This window comes from Hydra viridissima, unplaced genomic scaffold (assembly GCF_058129835.1).
Source record: "Hydra viridissima isolate aposymbiotic clone 2 unplaced genomic scaffold, HvirCarnegie_v1 scaffold_2, whole genome shotgun sequence".
NCBI lineage: Eukaryota > Metazoa > Cnidaria > Hydrozoa > Anthoathecata > Hydridae > Hydra > Hydra viridissima.
In genome coordinates, this window is record NW_028324301.1 from 14614413 (window position 1) to 14636112 (window position 21700).

The window sequence follows — 21700 nt, forward strand, 5'->3', positions numbered from 1 at the left end:
TACCTGTAAGAGTCAAAAATTATTTCACTGTTTTTTAATGCACATATCTATTTTATTATTGTTTTATTTTTGCAATTTTATTTTTGCATTTTTATTTACCGTTTTGGTTATAATCTCCATAGAGAGATTATAACTAAAACAAATTCTCACAAAAAAATTATAATTTCTCACATAAGTATTATTATATATAATACTCAAATGTTAGAACCATTTGCTCCATTTAATTAGTTAGACAAGAAACCAGAAATTCATTTTTATTTTGAAAATAAATAAGTGTAACAGCTATGATTACACTTATTTATTTTAAAATAAAGTTTTGATTATAATACTCATGTTAGAAATTATTATTTATTTAATGTTGGTTTTAGAAAAATAAAATATTGAAATTAAATATTTTGATAATGGCTGGAACATCACAATGCTCTCTTGGATTGATTTTAAAATCAAATTGTCACAAGTTAACATATACAAACCACATTGGAATAATATTTTTTAAAGATTTAGCTCCAGATGAGCAAAATTTAGTTGCGCTGAGGTCTGGTGTTTCTCCTGATTTGATTATTGACTTATGTTTTCATCATCAAAAGTTCTATCTTGAGAAGTTCCCTGTGTTTCAGAATAAATGCTGTGATCCACTGTTAGTTCACAAAAGACCGTGCAAAGGTTAGTAAAGCTTGTCATAAAGTTTTTTATAAATGTTACTTTGTCATAATTTTAAGGTCTTTATGTTTGTTAATACTAGGCATATTTTATTTTATGAAGTTATATTTTTTAATTTAGCATCTCTCAGAGTAGTCACGTTAAGAACCATAGCTTTAAACAACAGGTTCAATATTGTACCTGGTCAAAAAATTTGTACAAATTGCTTAGTCAAATTAAAAGCTTCCACTGAAATTAATACTGATAACATTGATATTTCTGATGATTACACAAATGAAAGTATAAATAAAGAAAATGTATTTCACGTTCAACAAGAAGCTGATATAAATAAAAATAGACAAGAACTTTCGGATTGTCTCAGTATAATTGGCGTGTCACCAGTCAAGCTTCATGGACAGCCATTTGCGAATCGTATGAGTATTGGGAAAAAAAAAATTAAAACTATTACAACAGTTTTCAAAGAAAAGTTATCAAGTTCTTTAAAAATTCCATTGACAGAAGTTGAAGTTTTTGATAATGAATATATTCTTGATTTAAAAAAAAAAGTTGTTCAGTTCGAAAATATGTTAGTTTTGATAAAAGATAAACTTGAAAAATGCTGTTCATTTAGGGACAAAATTCAAATATTGACTTTGTGCCCACAAGAATGGTCAATTGAAGCAGCTAGTGAGTATTTTGGTGTTTCAAAGTATCTAATAATAAAATCTAGATCTTTAGCAAAGAAGGAAGGAATTCTTGCAGTTCCACAAACTAAGCGAGGTAAAATGCTCCCTGATCAAATAAATACTTTAGTAAAAAATTTTTATGAAGATGATGAAAACTCTCGCCAGATGCCTGGTCAAAAGGATTTTGTAAGTGTTAGTTGGAAACTCCATATGCAAAAGCGACTACTTTTATCAAGCTTAAAAGAGTTATTTGTTTCATTTAAAGTTCGATATCCACATGTAAAGTTAGGTTTTTCCAAGTTTTGTGTTTTAAGACCTAAATGGTGTGTTTTGCCAAACTCATCAGGAACCCATTCTGTGTGCATTTGTATCTACCATCAAAACATGAAGTTAATTCTCCTACCCGTTAAAATTGATTACCATGAACTATATAAATTTATTGTTTGTGATATGCAAAACAAAGAATGCATGTTACATCGATGTACACAATGTCCAAAAATTACATCTAAATTAGAAGAAAAGCTATTCGAACTAATAGGACAGTTTGAGGAAGAAGATACTATCGAATTTAACCAATGGGTTACTACTGATAGATCAGATTTAGTTATACAGCTTGTAAGCATACCAGATTATGTAAATATGGTGATGGAAAAACTAGTCAAGCTAACAGCACATTCATATATTTCTAAATGCCAATCTAAATATTTAAAAAATCTTAAAGAAGAACTGCCATCAAATAGTGCAATAGTTCTAGGAGATTTTGCAGAAAACTATAGTTTTGTTGTGCAGGATGAAGTACAAGGTTTTCATTGGAATAATCTTCAGTGCACACTTCATCCAGTAGTTGTGTACTATAAAGAAAATCAAGTGTTGCAATCCACTTCATATTGCATTATATCAGATGATAACAATCATGATGTACCAATGGTTTACGAGATACAAAAATCAATTATCAATAATCTAAAGCAAAAGATACCCAGCATTGTAAATGTGATCTACTTTTCTGATGGCTGTTCATCTCAATATAAAAACTGCAAAAATATTTTTAATCTATGTCAGCATAAATCAGACTTTGGAATAGATGCAAAATGGGTTTTCTTTGCAACCAGCCATGGAAAGCAACCTTGTGATGGTATAGGAGGAACAGTTAAACGGCTTGTAGCTAATGCTAGTTTGCAGAGAGTTTCTACAAATCAAATATTAAACTCACGTGATATGTTTACATATTGCACTAACAACATCAAAGGTATAAACTTTATTTATATTTCAAGTGAAAGTTTGATAGAAACAAGATTATTACAATCTGAACGATTTAAAAATGTAAAAACAATACCAGGAACAAGAGACTTTCATGAATTTATTCCTGTATGTCAAAATGAAGTTAAGATGAAATACTGCAGTGATGACACTATCCCTATCTTGACTTACAAGTTTAAAAATTGTGAGATGCAAAGTGATGTGCAAAGTTGATGTGGGATTTAAATTTATGCACCAACATGGCCCTTGAATCTTAAAAAACATTTGCTTGCTTCCTTTTATCAATTATTTCTTAGAATTGACAGTTTGCATATGTCTATGATATGTATATGACAATATTTTTTCATTTGTTAACAAATATTACCTAATTTTGTTTTATTTTACAGTCCAAAGAAAAACAAAGGAATATGTGAAGAAGTTCACTGATTTGAATATAAATTTGTCAATTCATAAAAACATGGAATTCAAAGAATTAATGTGTTTTGATATTTAAAATTGAGTTTATTTACGGACATGAATACTATTCATAGACATGTATGTCATGAATATTGCATTTTTATACCTAAGTGAAAATACCTCTTATTTTTGACTAGCTCTGAGTGAAAATGCCTGTTTTTAATATTTAAGTATTTTTAATTGAGTTTATTACATATGCATATTGTAGTTTTACACATAAGTAAGAACTCTTACTTTCTGGTTGTGCCTAAACATAAATACCTATCAATTTTCTGTCTCATTCTCAATATTCTTTCAATCAAAAATAAAAATTAAATTTTTTAGATTAGTGAGTCGAAAAACAACTCAATTTTTTTTTTTTTTTTTAGGTATTTATATATACTTTAAGAATATGAAGTTTGGAAATATATAGATCATAACCTTTTCTGTAATTCCTCTTATAGTAAGCCTGTTTACTTTTAAATTTTATTAAAAATGCCAGTTTACTCTTTTTGATTTATTAATAAATATGAAAAATTATTATTTCTTAGTATAATTTTATGGTTTAGCATCTAATAATATGTGGAAAATTTCAAATTATGAAATAATATAGTTAAGGTAACAACGTATGTATTGACATTTTCTTGTTACTAAGGACGTTGCTAGGGGCGCATGATAAGTAAAAATGTTACAAAGTTTTGAATTTTAAACGAGCATAACTTTTAAAATATTCCGATTTGTTTAAAACAACTTTGTGGAATTCTTTTTAGCCTAGTTAAGTATCTTTGTTGAAAGAATTAAGTCATTTAGAGATAGTGGGTTATTTTTTTGAAATTTTGTTGTTGTTTTGACACGGAATTACCCATACATGGATATACGGATACTTTCCGTGCAAGTAACAGAATATTTTCCCGTTTTTTAACGGAAATTTTTAACAGTGTAGGATCAAGAAATGTTGACAAGATGATGTTATAGTTATCAGTATATTGTTTGAATCTATTCTCCATTGAATTAGTTAAATTAGTTGTCATCAATTAAAGCTTTATTAATGAAATGTTTCAAAAACTATATCTGTGGTATAATATCTGAGACTATAGAATTTCTTTCACTCAAGCAAACTGTTGTTTTGTGAAAATCTTTTAGCAAAACACAAAACTGTCCAATAATCATCCATTTGTTTGCATTTAATGAAGGAAGCTTACCATTTTCAAGTGCATATATGGATAGAGGTTTCCTTTGTTCATAAATTCGTTTTAACATATGATAGGTACTATTCCACCTTGTTGGAACATTTTGAATAAGTTTGTGCTTAGGAACATTGTTAGCTTCTTGAAGAGCTTCAAGTTTATGGCAGGCTTGGGGAGAATGGCTGAAATGCCAAACAATTGAATGACAGTTTGCAATGACATTCTTGACCACTGTTTGAAAATCAAGGCATACTATCATATGGGCTATCTTTAATAGCCTTAACAATATTTGCACCACCTCTAGCTGTTAAATGAATTTTTGAAGGTGATATTTTAAATTCAGTCATAATATATTCAATCAATTCAGCAATATTTGCTGCTGTATGCCTCTCAAGAAATGGAGCTACTCTAAGTACAACAGTTTTCTGATTAAATGTATTGTCTAAACAGTGACCTGTCAGGCTCATGAAGCTTTCATTTGAACTACTGGTCCATATATCAGTAGTAAAGCTTATGAATTCAACAAATGAGTAAACATGGACAGCCATTTTTAATATAAAGTATAAAATAATTTTATCAACTGAGTAAACATGGACAGCCATTTTTAATGTAAAGTATAAACTTATTTTTAATATTTTACACACCCTAATGAAACAATGCAACTTTTTTAAAGTCTAATTCATTCCCTAACGAACTAGAGAGCCTATATACTCAGAGAGCGGACATACGGAAAACGACGGCCATGCTTTTGCCAAACTAGCGTACGATCACACGTATGTCCGCTCTCTGAGTATATAGGCTCTCTGTAACGAACTATTTGTTAACTTTTTTAACACCTAACTTTTTTTTCTCAACACCGGGCCTGATTTGCCAGACCTGGGGCCAATGCTATAAACATAAAAAACGAAGTTTTTCCGTAAAACACGAAGTTTTTACCGTAAAAAGTGAAGAAAAAAAAAGTCCATTGCTATAAACATTCAAAAAATTCCGTTTTTAAGATAAAAACTTCGCTATTAAATCCAATACTATAAACGAACCAGGGAATCGCATTTTCAGATAAAAAATGCGTTTTTTCGAAAAAAAACTTCAGATAGATTTTTGATCTCAATTGAAGATATTTTCTTCGTGATTTTTAGCGGCTATTGTTGGAACAACGTTAGCGCTTCAAAATCATTGAACATTCTTTGTTTGTGTTTTTATGTAGATATTTTATAGATAAAACTGAAAAGGATTTTGGTAACTTCATAATAAACTAATTACTTAAAATCTGCATTTAATCGATTGTTCAGTTCCTTGTTGTGCTTCGTTAACAATGCATGCATGAATTTAAAATTCCAAATAGTTATAAACTAATGTAAAGTAAACTACTAATAATGCTAATGATATATAACAAGGGTAATAATAATGGCAATTTAATCATTATATTCAAAAGCAGTAGCAACAGCAGATATATATTACAGTATAAAAAATTAACAATGATTAAATGATGTAATGTATAGTATATATCACTTTTATATATATATATATATATATATATATATATATATATATATATATATATATATATATATATATATATATATATATATATATATATATATATATATATATATATATATATATACTTCCAATAGTTTTATTAACTTAATACACTAACATTGAAAATAGCTTCTCCAACACTGTATAATACGATAAATTGTGTTGATAGAGATTCCATGACAGTCTCTGAGAACATGTAAAAAACATTTGTGCCAATAAAATGAAGAAATACCATTATCTGGAAACGTACTGAAATGCTTTTATTTCGCTTAGTATAATGTTGCAAACCATCTTTAAGCCTAGTTTCTAAAAATCTAATAAAGCTCTTGGGACTCGATACTGCTCTCGAAAAACGTTGTCAGAAACATCTTCGTTAAAAAAGCGACCATTAAACTAAAATGATATTAAAAAACAAAACAAAAATATAATTTCTGCGCCTATTTAGTATAATTTCTGATTTTGTTCGATAAAAAATCATTAAAAAAAACATCAAAATCGGTGGCGAAGCTCATTTTCTGCAACTTCGAAATCTAAGTCTTCATCCGAAAAAATTAAATCCATGTTTCTACTTAAATTTTACACAGTTTTTTTAAACACCAAATACTAGAATGTAAAAATATTCAAAAAATAGAATAGACAGCACAGCATGCTTAATGACTAATAAAATTTATTAAGTAGGCCTACTAAGTAAAAATTACAATAAAAACTACTATTATATTACTACTATATATTACGGATAAAAAAAGTTCGTGAATTTTAGTGACGTATATGTTTTATGCTTTATAGCAATGGCCGAAAAAAATACAAACAGCGATAAATTCTTCGAGTTTTCGAATTTTTTTACGTAAAAATAATTTACTTAAAAAATTGCGTTTTTACGAAAGATTTTTTTTCTCGAAAAAATTTATTTCCGCCCGAAAACTAAAGAACACCCGTGTAAACTTTACAACAACACCCATAAATTTTTGTAATTGAATTGCGTGAAGAATTTTACGGCGGATTTGATTGACGTAGTAGTTTCTTTGATATGTTGTAAATATAGTTTAAGCCATGGCCTTCTATAATAACAGGCCTTGACATCACGCCAAAAAGTGGTTTGACTGAAGGCCGATTTATAATACTCCTTTTACATTTTGATTTTTTACTTTAAACGAAGCCTGCATTGCGCCTTTTTTAAGTAACTTATGAAATTCTATTGGTTAATAAGTTATATAAAGCAACTTTAGGACGTAACAGCTAACTGTATACTGTTATAACTCACAGTTTATAAGGTTGTATTAATATTGTCGAATTAATAAGTTATATTACCAGTTTAAAAAATGCCTTTAAAATGTTGTGTACCGCTCTGCAAGTCGAACTATCACTCAACTGAAACGAAAATCTCGATTTATAAGCTTCCAAAGGATCCAGAGGAAAGGAAAAGATGGAGTGATGCAATCCCAAGAGCAAATTTTATTGTCACTGACTACACAGCAGTATGTCGACTGCATTGGCCAGATGATGCACCTTTTGTAACTAAATATGGAAAAAAACGACCGTTAAACTCACCATCTATCTTTAAAAAAAATACCATCAAGTTGTTTACCAACACCACCAAACAAAGCACGAAAAACCATGGCAGCAAGCCGATTTCGAAATGTTTTACCAGATGAGTTAAATGTCTTTCTAAAAGATGATACACTTGTATTCGATGATATTCAATCTATGTTCATTAATAGCAATGATTGTATTGTTTTTCAGCTCAATGAAAAAAGTTTACACATACAGTCAAAAATTTGGTGTTCCTTTATTTCTTATGGGAATTTTTGATGATTTTTCATTTGTCGCTTATCACAATGGCACCACTTGTAATATTTCATCTTTAACTACAAACAGGTTAACATTAATAAAAACAAAATCTGCTTTATTTGAAGCAATTAGATTTTTAAAGTCTAAAGAAAGTTCTCACCAGTCTAATATTGTATTTGAGCACCTTAATGCCATGAGAAAGGTTAATGTAGGTGAAATTTTATATACCCCAGATATTATATGTAGGGCATATGAATATTTTGCAATGCGACGAAGTTTGTATGACCGTTTGTATGACAAGTTGCCAAGTATTCGAACTCTAACACGGCTGACCTCAAAAATTAGCTCAATGGATGACTTAAACTTCATAAACAGTATTCTTATGAATACAGATCCAATGAAAAGAACTTGCATTCTTTTAATTGATGAAGTGTATGTTAAAGCTTCACTTCTTTATCAAAGAGGTACTTTGTTTGGTCATGCAGTAAATCACCCTGAAAAGTTGGCTACAACAATTTTATCATTTATGATAAAATGTCTTTTTGGAGGTCCAGAATTTATATGTAGAGCTCAACCTGTTGCAACTCTTTCAGCTGAATTTCAATTTGCACAATGTCAACCAATTGTTGATATAATAAATAATATCGATAATGGTAGGGCATTAGCAATAATAATTGATGGTAACCGAATAAATCAGCGATTTTTTAAAACATTTAAAACAGTTGAAAGTAAAACATGGTTATCAACATCAGGTACTTTTTTATTATTCGATTATGTGCATCTTTTAAAATCTATACGAAACAATTGGTTAACAGAAAAGACTGGTCAGCTTCAATTTTTGCATAATGGAGCACTTTTCTTGGTTAAGTGGAGTGATTTAGAAATGTTATATAAAGCTGAGTGCAATAGTCTTTTTAAACTTTCTAGACTTACAGCTAAATCAGTTTATCCAAAACCAATAGAGAGACAGTCTGTAAAGTTGTGTTTGTGTGTTTTTTGTGAAGAAACAGTTGCTGGTTTTAGAACACACCCAGACATTGAAAATAAAGCTTTTGAAGGTACTGCCATATTTATAGAAAAAGTTATTTCTTTTTGGAGTGTTGTCAATGTCAAAGTACCTGGTGCTAGCATTCGCTTTAGAAATGAATTGTGTGGTGAAATCCACTCAGTTGATGATCCACAGTTACAAATACTACACGAAACTGCTGAACTGTCAAATTTTATGAAGCCTTCTGGTAAACGAGTCAAACAGCTTTCACAAGGTACCAGTATAGCAATTGCACATACATGCTATGGCTTAATTGATTTAGTGAAAACGTTGTTAAGTAATGGAGCCAAATATGTTTTGTTAGGCTGGTTTTCAACAGATCCAATAGAAAAAGCTTTTTCTAAGCTTCGACAGGGATCAGGAGGTACCTATTTTGTAAATGCTAAATCTGTAATTGAAAAAATACATATTCAACATACCAAATTGTCTTTAAAACTAGATATTGTTGTAGATGGCATTGATGGTCATTCTTGTGACATATGTTGCAGAGATACTTCTACTGATGAAAAAGAATTGCTGGATAATATGCATGATCTTGAAAGCTCAGTTAATCAGTCAACATTAATACAACTAATTATTATCACAAATATGGAAATTATCTGAATAGTCTAAACAGGGGTGGACTTCAAATCCCTACTGATACTCTTGTCCAATGGTCATTATTTTGCTTTCTTTTTTTTCAAGGTGCCACTGGGCCTTTATGCAGGACATTTTGTATTACTCAGTTTCAGTTTATAGCAGCTAAGTATGGACTTAAAATAACAAAAAAGCAATGCAGAGTATATTCCAATATTTTGCTAAAGAATCATGCACTTATCACCACTCCTAGTAGTAACAGAGAGTCAAGGATGAAAATACTGAAGTTATCATAACTTTTGTGAATTTTTAGTTTTAAATTTTTTAAATTTTTTTGTTACACTTTTTATCTTTTATTTTTTAAAGCTTATTTATGTACACACATACACACACACACACACACACACACACACACACACACACACACACACACACACACACACACACACACACACACACACACACACACACATAAAAAAAGATTTTTTGTTGATCATCTTCATCGTTATATTTTAATTTTTAGTTATCCATACTTTTTGTTAATTACAGAATTGTATTTAAAGAAAATAATTACCAACGGGTTTTATTTTTGTTTATGTTTTTAGTCTTCAAATTGTGTTAATTATAACATTGTTATTATTCTGGCAACGTGAAATACCGTAAAATATATCGATTTTTGAACTGCTGTTATTTTTTCTCTAATAATTTTATTTTTGTTAGAAACTTATATGAGAAAACAACCACTCTAACATTAATTTGCTCTTCATAAAACGTGTATCAATTTAAGTAACAAAATTTTTAATCGGCCTTCAGTTTTTGCGGCCTTTTGCGTGATGTCAAGGCCTGTTATTATAGATGGCCATGGTTTAAGTGGTTTATTTTATGAGCATATTTGAGGTTCTTTGTATAGTATAAATTGAAGGAAAACTTTTTGTAAAGGGATTTATTTAAGGAGAATAGAAAACAACAATTTTATTCCGATATTAATTAAAAGTGAGTAAAGCTTTACAGTAAATTTTTATAAATAAATAAATTGGCATATTCTGATATATATTTTTACATTTATTCTTAAGCAATACGTAAGATCAATGCTAAAACTCAAGAGTTACGTCTTGAAGAGATCAGGCAATACATAATAGAGGGTAAGTATGCAAACACTGTTTTGAACTGTGAAAAACGAGGACTAAGATTAGCTAAAAAGCATTTCACAGGAATAGGCAAGTCAGTACTTATAACTTAATATTTAAGAACTTTCCATTTAATTTAAAAAAGCATTAAACGGCAATAAATATTTTTTACACTAACAGATTTATTTACAAAATGGATTGTTGCTAGGGAATTGCCTGAAAAATCTGCTGTTGCTTTAGCTACTGCTTTGGTTAACACTTTTCATATGTATGGTCCACCAAAAAAAAGAAATCACTGATCAAGGAAGAGAATTTGTAAATGAGGTAAATGCTAAAAGGTTTTCTAAAACTTTTATCTTCTTTGTGGTAGTTAACTTTTTTTTTATAATTATTTTTAATTTTCTTGTTATATAGCTTAACCATAAAAATTTTTCAATAAATAGGTGTTAAACATTCTGTGACATTAGCATACCATCCTCAAAGGAATGGTCAAGATGAACGTACAAATCAAACTTTTAAGCGTGCTTTAAGCATGTATACTAATAATGAGATGAATGACTGGGATAGGTTTGATAGTCTTTATAATTTTAATTCATTTTCTCTAAAATGAGTTAGAATTATAAAGACTATCAAACCTACCCAGTTGCTTATGGACTGAACATATCATGCAAAGATGACTCCATTTTATCTTATGTATTTAAGACATCCTCCAGGTATTAAAGTCATAAATGTTCAGAATGAAACTGATGATAGTTTAACTAGTAGTTTTTCTGAAAAAATATCTGATTTTGCAGTAGAAAAGCTAGATAATGATTGTGAAGCTGTAGAGAAAAAAGTTAGAGAAAATATAAACGTTGCTCAAGAAAAGTAGTGCAAGCAACACATGAAAAAAGTTTCAAAAAAAGGTGTAAAGTTGTTTACATTTATAGCTAATGATCAAGTGATGAGGTTAAATGCAAGAAAGCATGGTTGCAAAGGTGAGCCTTTATCTAAGGAGTGGTTGGGACCATATATTCTTACTGTTTTAAATGTAAAAGGTCAATGCACTTTAAAAAACCTTAAGGATGAAATTTTAAAGACAAAAGTAAACGTTTCTCAGCTTAAACCTTATTATCCAAGTCAAGACATAGAAACTAATATTCAACATCAAGAAGCAACTCATTTAGATTTGTCATTTAGTAGTTACCCAGAAACAAATGTAGTCCAAAAGACTAGATCTAGTCAAACAATGTCATTACAGAATCAGTCAGATGTTAAAAACATTGATCATATTCATTCTTATTCATCTAAAAATAGCATTACAGTTGGTGTATCTGTGTTTGAAAGTATTCTGAATCAAAACATGTTAACAGATATTGAAATTAATGCTACTCAAGCAATATTAAGAAATCAATTTCCTACTATTCAAGGTATGCAAGACACTTTATTAGGAACTAATCTAATGTTCAGCAAACAGTCACAGGAGATGCTACAAATTTTGCATGACGGACCCCTTCACTGGCTATTGGTTAGCACGCATGGTTGTAGTGAGTTATTAAAATTTATGACTCAATAAAGAAACAAATGCCAACTTTGCATGTACAAAACCAAATTGTTTCAATTATATCGCCTTCTAAAAATACAGTTATGTATCTATACCAACTATGTCAGTAACAAATTGGGGGAATTGACTGTGGTTTGTTTGCAATTGCATTTGCAGTAGATATTTGTATGGGACAAAATGTTTCATCCATTTTGTACAATCAATCTGTGATGCGCCAGCATTTGCACAATTGCTTTAAAGCAAAGTATTTTACATCATTTCCAAGATCATATTTGGAAAAGACAGTTCATAAATGTGAAAGTAGTTCTGCAATTTTTAATGTTTGTTAATGTGGATTGTCTGATAATATGTAGATTGTCATGTAGATTGTCTAATGATAGATTATAAGTTTAGTATAGATTAAAAAGTTATGCAGTTTAATAGCTGTAAAAATTATTTTCATGTTTCTTGTGAGGATTTGTCAAAGCAAACATTAAGGGATCGACTTATATTAATGTTTTAATGGTAAATTGTGTTATGCATCAGGAATTAAGTTGTTTTGATTTATTTTTACCCTAGGGCATACCAGATATATTTTATCTTGTTTATTATTGCAAGGTTTTATCAGAGCATGCTGAAAGTTAGACTTTTGCTTCTGTGGATATTTATGCCTTCAGAAGACAAGATTAAACTTGTTTGAAGAATCTACATTTTCTATCTATTGATGTCAATGTTGTATGGTAAATACAAAAGATCCGTCTTGATCGGATTTGGCAGTCACAATCATCATGAAAAAGACTTTTTTCATAGCCACAATTCTGTTAAAAATATTATTAAATATGGGAAAAAAAGTATAAGTGATAAATTCCAATTTACCTTTTGTACTAAAACTTTTTCAGTTACCTGCTGCATATTCGATGACAATGAGAGTCAAGAAATATGTTTGATAGGGTGAATATCCTGTAACACGTATAAGAACAAGACAATTTTTTCGTTTTTCAAAGTTAATATATGAACTTTGATTTATATTTATGGTAAGTGAACGAAGTGAATTACTTGATTCATATTTCATGAATCAGACCTAGAAGATTTTAATGACACGCTTGTTTAATACTTTTAGTTCTACTTTTTTAGGCGGATAGAAAAGGCAGCAGTGGCCGTGAAAATGAAATCCATACTGTCAGTTTTGTAGATTTTGTAATGTAAAATATGTTTTGTTAGTTTAAATTTTTTGGAAAAAAGCTCTTGTATTATAATTGTGTATTCACTTACGTCACTTATGTTTTTTGAACGTTAAAGTCACAAAAAGCTCAAGAATATTTGTGATTACAAAATTCAACGCTCAAAGCATAACAAACATCTTTTGAACGTTTAAAAGAAATTCTGAACGTCTTTTGAACGTTCAAAGACGTCTTTTCCGGACCAAATGTCAGCTGGGATATCAGGATCAACTTTATACGCATATGGAACTTAACTACCCAAAGAGGACATCGTTGAGCGTCTTTACTTGCATGGGTTTAGAACGCGTCCTAAACGTTAATTATACGTTTTTTGTACGTTCCCGTGCTGGCTAGATTGTAATACTAGCCTTTTTGTCGATCTGGTCATTTGATAATACATTTCAGATAAGTTAAATGTTTATTGAATTATTTACTAATAATCCGTGTTAAAGGTTGCTCACAGCTGGTAAAGTTAATATTATGAGAATATTTCAAAGGCACGGTTAAAAGTATTCAGACGCTCAGACTAAGTAATTCCAATCGGGCCGCTTTAGGCAATATTGGTATAATAAATTTAAGAAAATATAGAAAAAATTAAAATACCAGTAAAAGATTAAACAAAATCAACCCCAAAAATCTATGGGCTCAGGTATTTTGCGCTCCCCCTCTAGATCTCCTTAAAGATTTGAGTGACTAGTTTACTTTTGAGTTTAAAAATTCTGCTATAAAATTACCTTCTTTGCCTTGCAAATAAATTATAAAAAAATGTATTTTTTTCTTTTTTTTTTTTGCATATTTTTTTCCGCTACGGAAATAAATTTATATCTGTAAACAACTTTATGCGCAAGCCGCATAATTTTATTTCCTTAGCAACTGAAACTTGCGCCACGGAAATAAATTTATGGGGGAAATAAATTTGTACGACACCGGTTGTGTATAAAGTAGGCCATGGTTTAACCCTTGTAATGCGTCGTAATGCATTAAAATTATATGAGCGGATATGCTCTCTTAAAAGAGGATTTTATGCAGTATTCTAATGTGAGATTTTAAAGAATGTAGAATAACACAAGTTGAGTTTTTACAGAATCCCAAGTAAAGGCGAGTTTCCACTCATCCGTTTTAGCTACGGGAAAGGGAAAGGAATGGGAAAATTAATCACGTGAGCATGCGCAGTTTGTAATTTAGTTTGAAAATGAATCATTGCGCATGCTCGCGTGAATAATATTTCCCATCCCTTTCCCTTTCCCGGAGCTAAAACGGAGGAGTGGAAACTCACCTTAACAGCGCTCGTACGGGCCAGTGCCGGCTACGCCAGTTCTGGCGATCCATTTACGGGCCATTAAAGTTCTATAAATGGCATGCCGGAGCCGATATGAGCCATTGTTGTACCGTGAAAGATTCAGCAGAGGTTTGCCAGATAGCAACTGCCATGTGGTCCGTTTGCGGCATGCCAGTCCTGGTTAGCCAATAACGGGCCGATATATTTACACAGATGGCACGCCAGAGCTCAGCTGTACAACGTCAAAACACAGTATCTGTATTTTTCATAATTGGATATGAAAATGATTTTGTAAAGTACGTTGGGCTGCCTCCTTAACTTCATACTTATCACTTGAAGCTTCATAGTATGAAGTTTCTTTATAAGATTTATAAATAGAATTTGTTTTTTGAATTTGGTTTTATTTTGATGAAGCAATTTATATTCATTTTGTTTTAAATTTACAAATCGAAAAGAGTGATTTAACTTAATGGTATTTTCTCTATTCCATTTATGAGGAACATTTAAATGGCAGGCTTTAATAATTTGATTAAAATAAACTAATAATCTAAAACTTTGTTTTCACATTTGAGTGATATGTACATGCAATATATAAAACTGATGAAGAGGAACGTTATGATAATAGCGATTTACTGTTTTTGGCCCGTCACCAATTCGGCTCTGGTGGATCTATGGGCTTGCATAGGACCTTTTAGCATTTGCCAGTGGTGGCCCGTTGAAACGCCAGAGCCTGCAATGGCTAACCAGCTCTGGTAAATCTTTCACGGTACAACAATGGCTCATATCGGCTCCGGCATGCCATTTATAGAACTTTAATGGCCCATAAATGGATCGCCAGAACTGGCGTAGCCGGCACTGGCCCATAGGAGCGCTGCTACTTGGGATGGAGCATCAGTGACACAAAAGGTTACAATGTCAGTTAAAAAAAAAATGTATACAGTCAACAACGAAATCTATTTAATCATGGACAAGCTAAACAGACAGAGTTTTCTTAATCAGCCTGCAACCTCTTGCCTGCGTATGATAAAATTTACACTCAATATGAATTTCTTCATAGCAATGAAGTTCTAAGTTCTCAAAAATTATCAAATGCAGTAAACCAGGTTATTAAAATTTGTATTGACAATTTGTATTTATTGTTTTAAATCATTAAAATTAGTAATTGCACCAACAAGAACATGGAAAGTGATATTTTTCATGAAATGAACTTTTAAAAGCAACTCAGGACTCTGCATGTGTTCACAAACTCTGCATAAGTTCAAGACAATATCTGAATATGTTTTTTTTTTCTTCCTTCCCACCTCCACCAGACGACTCTTTAGTTGTAAAAAATTTACTTTATTTTTTTCGGGAGGGAACGTTTGCTATTCGCGAAGATTCAACCGTTCGAAGGAATGTACAGTAATTTAAAACGGGTTATTTAAACCAAGGACGTATTAATAGATGGACGTTCAACGCATTGTTATAGATCAAAGGTGCCGCCAATTAGCCAAAAACTATGCGTGTTACCGTCAATTTTCTAAATTCATGATACAGATATTCCGACTTCTACCCGTCAAATTTGTTTCAAAAAAACCTCTTTCAGTAAACCCATCATAATTATGCATTTACTGAAGCTTATGGTTATAAAAAACAAAATAATAAATCCAGAATAGTTCACAAATCTGAAAAAGGTTGATTTGAGTTATGAACTTTGCTTGTTAAAAATTTAAATGTGTTTAAACTTTGACGTCTAAAATTAGGCTTTCGCAAAAAGGCTATGTATGGTTTACTAGAATAGATAGAGTAAAGTGAAACAAATTTTCCTTGTTAAATTAAAATTGCTTTGATATAGTTTAAAGGTCGAATAAGAGATTTTCAGTGTTCTTTTCACCCTACTCTCAGATTATGCTTCCCACTTTAGGGCTCAAATCAGAGAGTATTTCTTATTATTGTGGGAAATGTCGAACTTATTTGCCTCGCTTTTTTTTTCTCTTGAATTTGTGTTTTTTTTTTTCGCGAACGTCGTAGTTATAAACTTTCTTATTTTCGATACCTAAATCGCATTTTGTCTAAAGGTATTATAACTAAAAGCATCTTAAAGTTCATAAAAAGCTATTGATTTCAGAAGTTGGAAAGAAATATTAAGTATGTACTTTTAATGAGCATTTTTGATAAAGCAATTTTAAACAGTCAGTCATCTAAAGGTACTTTAACTTATAATGATCTTATTATTTTTATTATTATTGTTGTTACTAATAGTAAGAGCATGATAATAAAAATAATAAGACCATTCTTTTCGTTGCATATTCTTGAGCCTTCAACAAGTGATGTACAACCTTATTTTTAACCTTTTCTAGATATATCAAAAGAAGTAATCTTGTATTCCTATCTATTATCTCATTACTGGATAAATAATGAGTCTTCAAGAAGAATATTTAAAACATTTATGTGGAAAATGTGGCTGCAAAATAAAACAGGATAGTCACTATCAGTTAAAACCTGTTGTTATTTTAAACAAGCAACTCTTAGTTTTTACAAGCTGTATATAACCTCAGACAATCAAAAAGTTCATCCTAAATATTTAAGCAAATCATGTTACATGGTCTTATGCAGGTTAGATTTAAAATCAAAAAAGGCTTTGAAGCTGAGAGGAATGATAAATTCTTCACTTTTTCTGAACACACAGAAACCTGTTATGTATGTAACACACTCACAAGAGTTGGAAGAAACAAAAAAGTATGTGTGATAAGTTCATCAACAGTTAAAAGCATTTCCATCAAAACATGGTTTTTACTGTTACAATGAAAATAACAAAAATTATTTTGTAATAGTTCAAATCAATAGTTATCGCCAATCAAATGGCATGTGGAGACTATTTGTTTTAAATCGTGAAGTGCCATTATCCAATAATATTAACAAATCTCTTCCAGATCTACTAAATCTTCAATCTGCTAATATCATATTCTCCAACATTTCATGCATTAACATCTGTAAATATTTTGACATTATAGTCCATAATTACTTGAAATTTTCAATTAAGTTTGCGAAGTAGTGTTTTTTGTAAAGATTTAAGTTTTTTGTAAAGAAAAAGACAGTTGCTAAAATGTTTTACCTCAACCAAAGTAGTGTTTCTGTGTGGTTTTGGGATCCCTTACCAAAAAATATATATACATGGATCAAAAACTCAATATTAAAATGGAGATTTGCTTTTTTCTATTAACATTTATTTTTCTATTAACAATCAACGAAAATTACTTTTTTACTAGTTATTTGTATAAAAAAAGTTGAAATGTTGCTCTATTAGTCTTTAAGACAATTTAAAACTGTTTTTATACATCTTCGAAACTATTGACTCTTTAATAAATTGATCAACTAATTGACTAAGAATAATGGAATTATCTCCTTATCACTGTAAGGTCACTTTCTTGTTGTATCCTACTAACTGCTAGTATCTTCATCACTTTCATGCTCAATAGCCTTACGCTTGAGTGAGTTGTTGGTTACTGCAGCAGCTAAAAACATGATTGGTTTCTTTCCATCCACTTTACAAGATAACTTTCCACAGACAGATTTTTGTACATTGTGGCAAGAAGAGCATTGCTGTAGCTTTATGGCATGACACACACCTTCTCCACAGTTGCATTCATTTTTACACCATAAAAATGCTTCTTTTTGTTTTTCTTTGTTCCATCTTTTTTCTTCCTTATCTTTTATTTCTTGATTTTTTTTATCTTGAATTACCTTTAAGTCCAACACATTTTTTTTCTTTCATTGATCTGTGAACCTGCGTAACCCTCATAGTAAGTTTGGAAACTTTTGGCTTAACTTTCTGTACTGTCAGTAAGCCAGGAATTTCTTCAAGTTGAATGCTTTTTTCGCTTAGCTCTTGAATTAGCTCTTGGAATGCTCATATTTTTCTTTCCAATACTGAGCTGAATTTTTTCTTTTATCAGGAGATTTAATAGTATATCTTTCAGGAGTTGTTGTACTGGGTGTAACACTTTTTGGAAAGTCAATACATAAAGCAGCTCGTGCAAACTTGTCCTGTTGCATGTCATTGACGTTTAAGGATGTGGAAGTTACTCCTACACGTCTTGCAGCTTTAATTATAGATTGCCTTGGGGCCCAGTTGTTCCAAATACGTCCTAAAATCATCATAAAAGCTTCTTTATTTAGTAAATTGAAATCATTAAAAATGTTTTCTTTCATACCACAATACTTATAATGAAGGTTTTTGTTGAGTTGGTCTAAAAGCTGTGTCACACCAGTGGTATCTGGTGGAGTTAAGAACATACGTATGTTTTTTGATTGTAAAAACTTTAAGACATCAAAATTAAAGCGTGAACAATGCCCATCAGAAAGCAAAACTACTGGTCGTGCCACTTTTTTTTCAGTAAGATATTCATCAAACTCTTTGTACATATCTAATAACGAATTGTGATCAGATACACCATGATTGCAAGTTGTTATTAGAAGATGCGGAATATTTGCCACAGCTTCCTTTGGAGCCATTTAATTAGTTATTCCAACAGTACCAAAGAGTACTTGACAGACACAAAGGTCTCCTACAATTACAAAGAAAGATGATACATATCATCTATTCAATCTTTATTATAATTATTTATCAAAAAAGTGATAAGGCAATAACTACCTGAAAATGATACTAAAGGATGTATGGTGACGCATTCATGGTTCTCTCTGATCATTTTACAACATGTTTCCCCTTTTGCAGCAAAAACAAGACCAGCAGGAGTACCATCAACACCAAAATTGATGAACTGTGGTGTTTCGTCGTGATTAAATATTCTGCATGTATCAATGTTTCCAGACCAAACTCCTGTCCCATTTTGTGATGCTTCAGTCATAATGCCAGCCTCAATCAATTCTTTTGCAAGAGTGTCTAAAGGCAACCATGAAAATTAACTTTGATAGAACTATTTTTATAGAACTCAGTTTTGATAGAACTATTTTTCATGAATGTATAGTACAGTAGCAATACATAAACTAATAAAAAGGTGAAGCTCTGGGTTAAATTTTAACCCAGAGCTTCACCTTTTTATTACTTTATGTATAACTAAAAAAGCTTCTCTTACAAAGCTTCAACTCCTGGAACTACAAGCAATCTCTTAATATCTTAGCATGTTGACTATTACTACCTTTTAAAAATATATATAAGAAACATAAATACTTGTTTTTTGTCAAAGCATTTTTTGCATTTGCTGATAATGCTATGAATTTTCTGCCACCTTTCAGTCTTTTATTTGTGTATTGTCTAACTTTCAGAACATCAAGGACAAGTTTTGTTAGTTCTGTTTTGTTTATGCCTTGCATTGCCCGATTTTTATTCTTAATGTATGAAACAATTGACATCTCTTCTTCCTCCAAGAGAATTGCACAGTACTGCCTTTCAAGACCATTAACTATTTTTCCATCAAGTCTACAGTTTATTGTTTCACGATCTTTAATAAGTGGAAATTGTCTTGTTTTAATTGCAGCATGTCCTCTTACATTATTTTCTTCACACCATTGAACAGCAGCTTCAAGTTGTTTGTTTTTTTCTAATATAGCTTTTCTTTTAATAAGTGCTTCAGCATTAGAACTTGGATTTAGTGACTTCATTTGCAAGCGAGTTTTGAATTTTTTGTTGCTGTTACTCATGTTTATTTATTTGCTTACAAATAAAATAATATTGCAAATTCACATACTGTAAACTGAACTAAAACTATCCTCTAAGCAGGAGCGTAAAATAAAAACTCTATATAAATTCATTATCATCAAAAAGATAGTTATAACTACTACAAATCTACTTTAATAATGAATTTTTGTAATATCACTTTTATTTTTGTTACAAATAAAATAATCAATGTGGTTTTTGGGGTCCCAAGCATGTGGTTTTTGTAGCGCCTTAGGTACTTCCCTAAAATATAAGTTTGCAATCAAAATACTATATGAAGAGGATTTTAATATAACAAGCTATTCCAAAAAATGGGAAAGTTGCAACTAATTTCAAAAAAGTTATAAACAATTTATGCCATGCGGTTTTTGAGGTCCCCTTCTAAAATATAGCGAAACTTTACTGAAAAAAAAGAAAGTAAGATAAAAATACCAAAATACTTCTAAACCCCTGGGAAGAACTTTTACCATGTAAAAGCATATAAGAAAGCAAAATAAAGTTCAATTATTTGTTTTGTACAAAAGATAAGACAAAAGAAAAAATCATGTGGTTTTTGGGGCCCGTCTACCTGTAATAATGACGTCCACTATCTTTTTTTCTAATCAGAAATAAATTTTCTGATTATAAAAATTTACGAAGCACATCAAATGGGCGCTACTGCAGTTTCTCCCCCCCCCCCCCTTTTTTTATTTTTGATTATGATAGAGAATTTTATGCTGATTCAGAAAAATATAAAAACATGGACCTGAAAATCAACGGAAAGTGCTCTATTTCGAAGTCAAAGTTGAAAAAAATCCCACTAAAAACCCTAATATTCGCCATTTTGAGAATATTAAGTTAATGATTTTTTAGCTGACAAAAGCAATACATTTATAGCATGGTTTTTACATTAAAAAAAGTCGTTAAAGTATGTTTATCTCGCGCAATTTTCGTGGCAATGAAAATAGCCGTTTTTTGATTTATTAGAGAATAAACTATATTGCAAGTAATGTACTTTTGTAATGAATTTTAAAAAAGAATTCAGCAGTTTTGTTTCCTAAAAGAAGAACTTTTGAAACTTAGTTCATAGTTGTTTTATCACATGTAAAATTTAGAAAATGTCATCTTTAAACCGTTTTTTTTAATAAAAAAACCAGCGTACAATATAATAATAATTATTCATCAGTTTGCCTACATTCCCACACTCTACGTTCAACTTTTATTTGAAATCTTCCATTAATTTCATTTCGTTTATTACACTTTCGTTATAACACTTGAAAATAGTAATGCGAAGGCTGATGGAAACCAGGTCTGTTTATTGCGCAATGTAACGGTAATTAACTTTCGTTAAAAATAAAAGCGTTTTGAAAAAAAATGGCGAATATTAGGGTTTTTAGTGGGATTTTTTTCAACTTTGACTTCGAAATAGAGCACTTTCCGTTGATTTTCAGGTCCATGTTTTTATATTTTTCTGAATCAGCATAAAATTCTCTATCATAATCAAAAATAAAAAAAAGGGGGGGGGGGAGAAACTGCAGTAGCGCCCATTAAATGAGGATGTTGGAATAATTGAAACAAAAGAAGGCAATACAGTTGAAAACTTTAAAATTATTGGACATAAAGATTGTTCATTAATATGTTCAGAAGTCTGTTGTGATTTTAGTACCATCTACCATACTAACTGCCTGTAATGGAATCCAGGTTAAAGAGTGACAAAAGTCAATCATCTATTACCTTTAACTAGCCATTTTTTCCCTTTTCT

At 30.5% G+C, this 21700-nt stretch overlaps 1 protein-coding gene, 1 long non-coding RNA gene and 3 pseudogenes across 4 annotated transcripts; 4 read left to right on the top strand and 1 right to left on the bottom strand.

Annotated features, from left to right (window-relative positions):
- Positions 1-271: 271 nt before the first annotated feature.
- Positions 272-3051, top strand: LOC149892142 (uncharacterized). Its single transcript, XM_090078797.1, has 2 exons — positions 272-663; positions 781-3051. The coding sequence occupies exons 1-2, from the start codon at positions 402-404 to the stop codon at positions 2793-2795; spliced, it is 2277 nt and encodes a 758-aa protein (XP_089934923.1). The 5' UTR covers positions 272-401; the 3' UTR covers positions 2796-3051.
- Positions 3052-6978: 3927 nt separating this feature from the next.
- LOC149892143 (uncharacterized) lies at positions 6979-9836 on the top strand (annotated as a pseudogene).
- A 318-nt stretch (positions 9837-10154) lies between these two features.
- On the top strand, positions 10155-13057 carry LOC149892144 (uncharacterized). 2 transcript variants are annotated; one of them, XR_016449820.1, is made up of 3 exons: positions 10155-10297; positions 10463-10606; positions 12939-13057. It is a non-coding gene; the product is annotated as an uncharacterized LOC149892144 (long non-coding RNA). The 2 variants fall into 2 exon arrangements; XR_016449821.1 differs by having other exon boundaries at positions 10523-10606.
- LOC149892145 (uncharacterized) lies at positions 10613-12932 on the top strand (annotated as a pseudogene).
- A 4418-nt stretch (positions 13058-17475) lies between the features above and the next one.
- LOC149892146 (uncharacterized) lies at positions 17476-19943 on the bottom strand (annotated as a pseudogene). The gene is made up of 3 exons (XR_016450111.1): positions 19349-19943; positions 18937-19185; positions 17476-18850 (listed from the first exon to the last, which is right to left on the bottom strand). The product of XR_016450111.1 is annotated as an uncharacterized LOC149892146 (transcript).
- Between the last annotated feature and the right edge of the window lie 1757 nt (positions 19944-21700).

Excerpts from the sequence above, each read along its gene's own strand:
- LOC149892142 (XM_090078797.1), top strand. The coding sequence starts at position 402 with ATGGCTGGAACATCACAATGCTCTCTTGGATTGATTTTAAAATCAAAT. Across the intron at positions 664-780 it reads TCACAAAAGACCGTGCAAAG|CATCTCTCAGAGTAGTCACG; the intron begins GTTAGTAAAGCT and ends TTTTTAATTTAG.